The 9839-nt window shown below is 34.5% G+C and overlaps 1 protein-coding gene across 1 annotated transcript; it reads left to right on the plus strand.

The window, feature by feature from the left end:
* The first annotated feature begins 4256 nt into the window (after positions 1-4256).
* On the plus strand, positions 4257-7622 carry LOC127127760 (G-type lectin S-receptor-like serine/threonine-protein kinase At1g11300). Its single transcript, XM_051057034.1, has 7 exons — positions 4257-5680; positions 5760-5873; positions 5956-6161; positions 6237-6447; positions 6575-6812; positions 6935-7085; positions 7188-7622. Exons 1-7 carry the CDS (start codon positions 4399-4401, stop codon positions 7494-7496), a joined length of 2511 nt encoding a protein of 836 aa, XP_050912991.1. The 5' UTR covers positions 4257-4398; the 3' UTR covers positions 7497-7622.
* The last annotated feature ends 2217 nt before the right edge of the window (positions 7623-9839 follow it).

The raw sequence follows: 9839 nt of genomic DNA on the forward strand, positions 1-9839 counted from the left end.
CCTTGTCTAATAAGAGATTTTCACTATAATCAAACGAATTACAACTTTTCTCAATCAAACCAGAAAGAGACTTCAACTGCTCAATCAATCCAGAAAGAGACTTATGCTCAAGCAATCCTGCAAGAGACTTCTGCTCAGTCACACCAGAAAGAGACTTCACTGCTCAAGCACAGAGACAAGAGACTTCACTAATCAAGCAGCCTTACAAGAGACTTCCTCTACTTTAAACAAACAGTTTAGTAGAAATAATTACAACTATACTTTGATACATAATCAGAAGTATAAAAGTATTACAACAATCACAATGATTCTTAACACTTAAGATTTATAAGATATACAAAGATAAGAAATCTTTAGAGTTTGTGCGAATAAACATATGAAACTTTAGCTCAAAGTTTATACTGAATGTGTTATATTAAGATGTTTGATAATTGTTTTTTTCCTTTAAATCTTCATCTCCCTTTTATAGAGACAGAAAAAAAGTTGTTTTGGAAAGTTGATTGCACATGTGATCTTTTAAAATGCAGCAGCTCCAAGAGAGAGACATTCGGAGATGAATCCTGTTATGATCTTCAACCAGAGAGTAATAGCACAATCCACTGCATCTTTATCAAACTAGGAATAAACCAGGCGAGAGGGAGAACTAGAGAATTCACATAAGCTTTTCTTGAGCCTTGCATTAAGGGACTCTAGTTGACTATTTCCTAAGTCTGGTGTTGACAAGATAGGTTTGCTATAACGACAAAGTATGGATCAGAGGCTGAGCTTTTCAAGCTAAGGTCTCTAGAGTCTGGGCTGTCACCAGAGACAAAAGACCATGATTAGAGTCTGAACCTTCAGAGTCATCAGATTCTTATCCATCTGAATCTGACACTTCCAGCTTGTCAACAAATGCTTTAAGCAGGGTCATTTATGAGTAAGCTTTAAGCTTTATGAAGTGACATAATCATCTCCCCTAGACTTGATCTTGAGAGTATCGAGTAATACTTAAAAAAAATAGTAAGTTAAGCTCAGGAGCCATACAACGAACATTGGAATGAAGCGATTAGTTTTCCTTTCAAACACGAACAAATATTTAAGCGATTATTCCCTAAGCTAAACTGAGATTTTATACGTACTTATCTCAAACCAATGCAGAGTTTTGAATTGGCTATCCTCCGAACTGAGTTGAGGTTTTAAACAATTTGACCACAAACTGAACAGTTACGCCCGGTTGATCTCGAAGCAAGTAGAGCTTTTGCACGAGGCTGAGCTCACAAAACAAGGAGAATATTTTTCATTGGTTATCTTTAAGAACCCGTAAAGAGAGCTTTTCCTTAAGTGGCTTAGCTCACGAACCAAACTACAAATTAATACTATATCCCCAACCAAAAAAAACTTTTAACGGGTTTAGCTTTGAACCTAAACAAACAGTTCATTAGGAAGAAATATTCAACCAATAGAAAATATCTCTTGATAAATTTACAAATTTACCCCTTTCTATAACAAAATTTCCTTACATAAATACAAGGACTTTCTCAAAGTGTTATGACTAAATTAAAATGAGAGAAAGTAGAAATATACTTTTTAGAGAGAAAAAGAGTAAGGAGTGAGAAAGAGCTCATATTTTTGGATGTGAAAATATGAAGGGAGATACCTCTATTTATAGGCTAGAGGTTGATACAAAAAGGAAAAGATCCATTGGCTAATTTAATGTCTTAATCGATTGGGTCCTCATTCCAATCGATTGGATGACCTAAACCAATCAATTACAAATTCCCATTTGGAAGGTTTTGAAAGATAGATGTTGTCCTTGATTAAGATATTGTCACAAACAATTATAGACACTATTTGCACTAACCCAACCAATTCAAAATATTCTTCAATTGATTTGACAAATAAAAAAACTTGTCCAAATTTTTCTGATAAGTCCTAAATCATTTGGCAGGACTCCAAAACATTTTTAGATTGTTTTCTTTGAAAAATAAAGGATTTAAAAATATTTTAGTGTGTGTGTTATTTAGCCATGTTACTTTACAAGAATGCCCTTGTATTTTTACAAAACAATGATCACTCAGACACGATCAAGCGAGCTTTCACACTTTCTTTCTTTCTTTTCATAAAAGAACTGGTATAATTCATTCCTTAGCAGTTAGACTAAAAGCTTAGAGCACCCGAACAAGGATCAGAATTAGCTAACGTCTACACACTTCTAGGATACGATTATAATTGTTCCTTAAAATCAACTAACACATCTGTATTTTTTACCACGAACTACGGGGCTCTGATTTTCTCATTGCACTATGAGAATGCGTAGGCACGAGGATTCGAATCCTTGGCGAGCACACTAATTATTAAACTTATTTTTCCTTTTTGCAAGTAACCTTTAGATAATAATACCCATCAGCGCAAAGAACAATAATGGTTCCCGTTGAGTACAACAGATGTGAGGGATGTTAATACCTTCCCCTTGCATAACCAACATCCTTACCTTGTTTCTCTTCCTCTTGGGTTTTATGGATATTTTCCCTTTCCTTTTGGAATAAATAAAGTTCAGTGGTGACTCTATTGTATCTTCGAGCGTGCGATGCGCTTAGGTATTTTTTGCGGCGTGACTGTCACGTTTTGTATAGGTCTTGAAGTATGATCTCCTCCAATATTGGGCATAAACTTCTATTATGTCCTTCCATGCACCTTCATCTATGGACTTTATTCTTATCATTTCCCTATCCCATGTTAGTATTGTAGTTGCCTTTGTAGCTGCCCACATGACTTGTTTTAATTCTAATTCATGGTACGTCCTCTTCTAATTACCATAGAGATGTTTTACACACAACTTTTACTTCGCACAAGCACTAATACCTTGAGCTGCGAGAACTAGTCCATGTCACATATAATGGAATTTTCATTAGATGTAAACAAAATTAATAAGAACCTTAAATAAAATATATGAAACAATACCTTATGTTAGTCTAACATATATTCATATGATCTATGATTTTATCCTTCTATATCTTCAAGGAGAAGGTGTAAGAACCACTCTCATGAGTTTTTACAAAACATCAACATCATTATTCAAGAGTCTAAAATCGTAAGAAGAAAATAAACTTAGGGTTCCAATACCACGTACACTTTATGCTCTTATAATCCTCATTTTCAATCAAACTTTCCAAATCTATATATGACATATAATAAACATCTCACTTCCAATTCATCTCAGATACATCCCCATCAACATAGTATTTAACATGTTTCTTAACTAATTTCCCCATATGATGTAACCTTAATCTAATCTTAAGACTTTTAGTTGGCTTGGAAAAAAATTGAACAATAAATGGAATAAATTAAAAACACCGGGACAACATTACAATAACCAGACAGGAAAACACATAGGACCTCAAGAAAACTTAAAATATATGGTCGGCTACATACCAATGAAGCAAGAGACCTAACATAATAAACAATCCATAAAGGGGATACAAAAGCATACCTGACTCAATACTTGACTTCTTCGTTGTTATCCCATTGAGAACATGCTTTGCTCATTTTTCGAAAGGATGAACTTTGACAAACTGTGCTTCAAAACCCAGAAAATGAATATTACAAGTTCAATGGTTGAGGAAGGCGCTTGAAAATTTGATGAGGATTTTTCATTATTGTAGATGGTGGTTGAGCTTTGAATGATAGAGGGGTTAGGGTTCATGCAATGAATATGAAGATAAGAGAGATTCGATGACAAGTTCTGATTGTTAATAATTAATCCTAAAAATATAATAACTTTATTACTTAAATGTATTAACTATTTTTTTCTAATTTATTAAAAATAAAATAGACACATTTGTTGATTTGACTCCACAGATACAATGCCACATATTATACGAGGACGTCACATGTACAAAACTGAAGGGAGGGAAATCAACAAAATCTCAAAGAATTGCATTTTAAAATGAGATAAACTAAAAATTTAAAATCATCAAATTAAAAAGAACAAAAATACATTTAAAACAAAAATTATTCAACCCATATTTAATTATACATAAACTCTGATAAAACATTTCTTCTTTATGAATTTAATTATATATATTTTAAAACAACATAATTAAAAAAAACTCTTGTTTAAAAAAAACACAGTTAACAAAATAAAGTATTTTTATTTTTTTCTCTCTCTCATCCCTCCCTTTTTTGTAAGTACTACCAAACCCATTTCTTTAACACTGCCAATATCATCTTATCTTACTCAAGATAGTGTGTGTATGTGGGAACTTACACATGTTTTTCTAAATATGCCGTGTGCACTAGTCAAAGACGAGAATATTGAATGTTCAAAACAAGAAAACAATGATCACATATAAAGAGAAGAAAAATAATGCACATATCTTCTCTTTCTTATTTTAACAAAATTTATTCATTTCTACAGTAATGAGTTTAATCAAGTTCAAAAATTTGATCTCACTTTTCAACTTCATCACATTATTACTACTATGTTGTTCTTCATTCACCACATCATCATCACAACAATCCATGAAAGACAATGAAACTCTAAGCTCAAATAGTGGAAATTTCACCTTAGGATTCTTCACCCCTCAAAACTCCACAAATCGCTATGTAGGAATTTGGTGCAAAACTCAAGACTTTGTTATATGGGTTGCTAACAGAAACCAACCATTGATCAATGATTCTTCTGGAGTTCTTACAATATCCAATGATGGAAATCTTGTTGTATTGAATGGACAAAAAGATGTTACTTGGTCATCAAGTTTGACAAACGCTACATCAAAAACCAATTCTAGTTTCACACTTTCAGATTATGGAAGCCTTGTTTTGTCTGAAACAACAACAGGAAATACAATATGGGAGAGTTTCCAACAGCCTTCAAATGCATTACTACCAAGCATGGAGTTCACAAGTAACATGAAACTTACATCATGGAAAACCCCTTCTGATCCATCGACCGGAAGCTTCTCTCTCAGTATCGAACGGTTGAAGGTTCCAGAAGTTTTCATTTGGAACAGAACTCGGCCGTACTGGCGGAGTGGTCCTTGGAATGGTCAAATCTTTATAGGGGTACAAGACATGAAGATGCTTTATCTTAATGGTTTTCATTTCGAGAAAGACATAAATAGAGGAACGGTTGATTTGAATTTCAGAGCAGACGACTACGGCCTCGTGATCTATGCCTTGAATCCGCAAGGTCAAATGCATGAAAACTCGTGGAGTATTGAGAAGGAGCAATGGATTGATACATGGACTAATCGTAGATCGGATTGCGATGTTTATGGTTTCTGTGGTCCATTTGGAATTTGCAATTCAGAAGGGTCACCAATTTGTAGCTGTTTGGAAGGGTTTGAACAAAGAAACCAACAAGAGTGGAATCAAAAAAATTGGACTAATGGATGTGTTAGGAAGGAACTTTTACAGTGTGAAAATGCCAAAAATCAAAGCAAGAGTTCACAACGTAATGAAGCAGATAGTTTTTTGAAATTGAGTAATGTAAAAGTACCCGATTTTGCAGAACTGTCATCTAATGAACAAGACGAATGCAAAAACCAGTGTTTGATGAATTGCTCTTGTACTGCATATTCGTACGCGACTGATATCGGTTGTATGTCTTGGAACGGAAATCTAACTGATATACAACAATTTCAAACCGGAGGAACTGATCTATACATTCGCGTACCCTATGTCGAACTTGACATATCAGGTAATATTAGTTGTTATGTTAGTATATTCTCCTTTATCAGACATTATTGTTTTGACATTTTATCCTTCCCTAATTACAGATAAAGGGCATAAAGGAACAATCACCATTGCAGTTTCATTTTCGATAGTTTCGATAGGAATTATCGTTATTGTGATTGTTGCATATTTCATTTGGATAAAGGATTCAAAATCAGGTAAGTATCATTGTTGTGGAATATGGAATAACACGTTTGATTTTTGCCACTTCTGCTAAACTGTGATACTTTAATGATTCAGAGAGAAAAAAGAAGCTGCATACGATTTTTCGTTTCCACAAAATCGAAAAACCTGAGGAGCACACAAGTGACAATGTTAATGGTGAATTGTCACAAGCTAAGCTACAAGAGCTATTGCTATTTAATTTTGAAAAGCTTGCAACTGCTACAAACAACTTTCATTCATCGAATAAACTTGGACAAGGAGGTTTTGGTCCTGTGTACAAGGTATGTATAATCGAGAAAAGTTCATATTGTTTGAAGTCATTAGTTGCTTAAAAGTTTTTATATATTCTATTCCAGGGAATACTGCAAGATGGTAAAGAAATAGCGGTTAAGAGACTTTCGATATCATCTGGACAAGGGTTAAAAGAATTCATGAATGAAGTAGTAGTGATTTCTAAGCTTCAACATCGCAACCTTGTAAGGCTTTTAGGCTGTTGTACTGAAAGAAATGAAAAGATGTTGATGTATGAGTTCATGCCAAATGGAAGCTTGGATGCATATATTTTCGGTTAGTTCTTTTGAAACATTTCATAATTTTTAACATGAGTTTTGTAGAAAGCATTCTAGACAGAAAACATAGATGTATCTTGAGATAAATTCAAAATAATAAGTTGTTGCAATTTTAACTTTTATAGATTCATCAAGAAATAAACTCTTGGATTGGGAGAAACGATTCAGCATAATCGAAGGAATCGCTCGTGGACTAGTCTATCTACATAGAGATTCCAGGCTAAAAATCATACATAGAGATTTGAAGGCGAGTAATATCTTACTAGACGAGGAAATGAATCCAAAAATATCGGACTTTGGTATGGCGAGAATCTTTGGAGTGAGTGAAGATCATGCCAACACACAAAGGATTGTCGGAACATAGTAAGTTTACCTTCTTGTTTATCTGTCGTTATACATCAACTGTTAGAACAAAATTTAACCAATTGTGCAATCCATTCATATTACAACATTAACCCGGTGTCAATTTTTATTTTTCAATGCAGCGGTTACATGGCTCCAGAATATGCAATGCAAGGAGTATTTTCGGATAAATCAGACGTCTTCAGCTTTGGAGTTTTGCTGATAGAGATTGTCTGCGGAAGACGAAACTCGAGCTTTTATGAACACGAAAATTCTCTGACTCTCTTAGGATTTGTAAGTCTATAAAAATAGATATATTAATATTGAAATCATATAAATTGTGTACACATTTTCTGATAAAACTACCTTCAATTTGACATTTTCTTTTCATTCTAGGCATGGACTCAATGGAGGGAAGGCAATATTGTATGTTTAATAGAACCAGAAATATATGATCATAATCATCATAAGGAGATTTTGAGGTGCATACATATAGGACTTTTATGTGTACAAGAATCAGCTATAGACAGGCCTACCATGGCGACAGTGATTTCTATGCTTAACAGCGAAATTATGGAAATTCCTCCGGCAAGACAACCTGCATTCTTGCTGATGCAGAACATGATGAATACAGTGTGTTCTGAGGAAAGAAATGAGGTGTATTCCAATAATGCTGTGAGTATTACAGATCTTCATGGAAGATAGAAGAATATTGAAGCTTTTTGTAAATAATGCATTGGCGGTTATTATTGGTATAGCTTGAATTTTGTATTTTCTTATTTTTTTGGTCAAGTCTTGAACTTAATAAAACACACATCAAGTAACCTCTCTGTGCCTTGATTATTAAAACTAGGTGGTTCAGTTAAGAACGTGCAGTCTTCAAAATCAAGAAAGCTCAATGTCTCAAATATCTACAAAATAGAAAATAGATGCATGCCTAAATCATTCTATTTTATGTCCAATAGGCATTTAACACATATGTACACATATATCCGAAAATCATTTAAACGTGTTTTAAAACATGCAAACATCTGTTATTTTAAGTTTTCATATCCTCTCTTATAGAAAAGTTAGCATCACATGTGCTTAACATAAGTTTTTCTACCAGTCACTCATAGGGTTAACTCTTAATTTTGTTTTGAGATAATTATGAGTTGCTGAGAGAATTATGGGTTGTTGAGAATATAACTCATATTGTTGAGATAATTATAGGTGGTTGAGTTAACAATATGTTGTTGAGAGGATAACTCATATTGTTGAGATAATTATGGACAGAGATAATTGTTTCTTGAGGAAAATTAGGGATTAAGGTTTTAGTTGAATATGACTCAGAAATAAAAGGAACTATAACTACTCTATAATCGCAGGCATAACCAATTTGCGGAATTTTTACCAATATACCCCACATTTTTAATTAATTTCCCAAAATAACCCAGGTTTCAAAAAAATTCCCAATATACCCCACTTTTAGAGGGAGGCGCCAATTGGATTGGCGCCCCCTCTTAAAAATTGCAAGGAGGCGCCAATTGGATTGGCTAGGGCACCTGCCCTAGCCAATCCAATTGGCGCCTATGTGTAATTTTTAAGAGGGGGCGCCAATCCAATTGGCGCCTCCCTTAAAAAAGCCTCAAATGAAAAAACTTCCAACATGAAAGTTGTAGATCTTTTCAAAACAATGAATTTGGATATAAATTTTGCAACATTTGGATTTTTTTTGAGAAAGTTATGGGTAGTTGAAGTTGGACTTCTGAGTTTTTCAACTGTTATCTGACCTATAATGTTTTGTATTATTGCATGTGTTTCTTTTAGGAATATGAATTTTTGTCCAACATAACATTTGAAGTAGACATCTTAAATTTTGCAATGCACTTGGTCCCACCTCAAAATAATTAAAAATGAGTGAGTTATGTCCCTGCGAACTTGACCCAAAATTAGGGTTTCTGTCAAAACAAGTGTATGTGAACTTTGCCAAAAGGGACCAACTTCAAGCCCTTTAGTTTGAATGATAAAAGCCTCAAATGACAAAACCTTCAACATAAAAGTTGTATATCTTTTTAAGATAATGAATTTGGACTAAAGGTTTGCATCATTTGCAGCTTTTATGAGAAAGGTATGGGTACCTGAACTTGGACTCTTTGACATTATAACTGTTATCTGAGTCATAATGTTTTGTATTATTGCATGTGTTTCTTTTAGGAATATGAATTTTTGTCCAACATAACATTTGAAGTAGACATCTTAAATTTTGCAATGCACTTGGTCCCACCTCAAAATAATTAAAAATGAGTGAGTTATGTCCCTGCGAACTTGACCCAAAATTAGGGTTTCTGTCAAAACAAGTGTATGTGAACTTTGCCAAAAGGGACCAAATTCAAGCCCTTCAACATAACAATAACAAGTCCTTGAATTAGGGTTTTTGACCTATAAATTTTTGTTTTATGATATGTGTTTATTTTAGAATTATGAAAGAAACTTAATGTTTGGAGAATACACAAAGATAAATTTGACATAATACGAATTGATATTAATAAAATTTGGATTTTACACAATGAATCCTAATGGTGATGACCGGGATCACCTAACCGACCTCCGGTCCCACATCCCCTAGCTACCCTAACCCTTGGCCCTAACCCACGTTGACGATTCTGAACCGGTGTTTGTTCATCTGATGGTCCAGGAGCGTCATTACCGCCTACAGGAGAAGATCCGTTGAGGTATTCAGCCAACTCAGCATAGTCTTCAGTATTCAATGATGGTGTACCGGCGTAGCTGAGCTCATGACCCATGCCAGAGAAGTTGGGGTGTGGTTGACTCATGGATGGGCGACCAGGACGGTTGAAGGGGGACATGGGTGACAATGATGGGTCTAGGAAAGGTTGGAAAGGTTGTTGGGGTGTTTGGAAGAGATATGGTTGTGGGATGTTTTGGTATTGTGATGTTTGGGGTTCTTGGCTACGGTAGGTGATGGGGCGGTTAGTGTTTTGGGTAAGGCGACTTTGGTAGGGTGATGGTGTGGGTGCGAAGCGATGTTGGGTCGAAGGTTGATGG

The sequence above is a fragment of the Lathyrus oleraceus genome, chromosome 3 (genome assembly GCF_024323335.1).
Source record: "Lathyrus oleraceus cultivar Zhongwan6 chromosome 3, CAAS_Psat_ZW6_1.0, whole genome shotgun sequence".
NCBI lineage: Eukaryota > Viridiplantae > Streptophyta > Magnoliopsida > Fabales > Fabaceae > Lathyrus > Lathyrus oleraceus.

Coding starts and splice junctions, on each gene's coding strand:
- LOC127127760 (XM_051057034.1), top strand. CDS start 4,399: ATGAGTTTAATCAAGTTCAAAAATTTGATCTCACTTTTCAACTTCATC. Junction 5,874..5,955: donor GATAAAGGATTCAAAATCAG/GTAAGTATCATT, acceptor TTAATGATTCAG/AGAGAAAAAAGAAGCTGCAT. Junction 7,086..7,187: donor CTCTGACTCTCTTAGGATTT/GTAAGTCTATAA, acceptor TTTTCATTCTAG/GCATGGACTCAATGGAGGGA.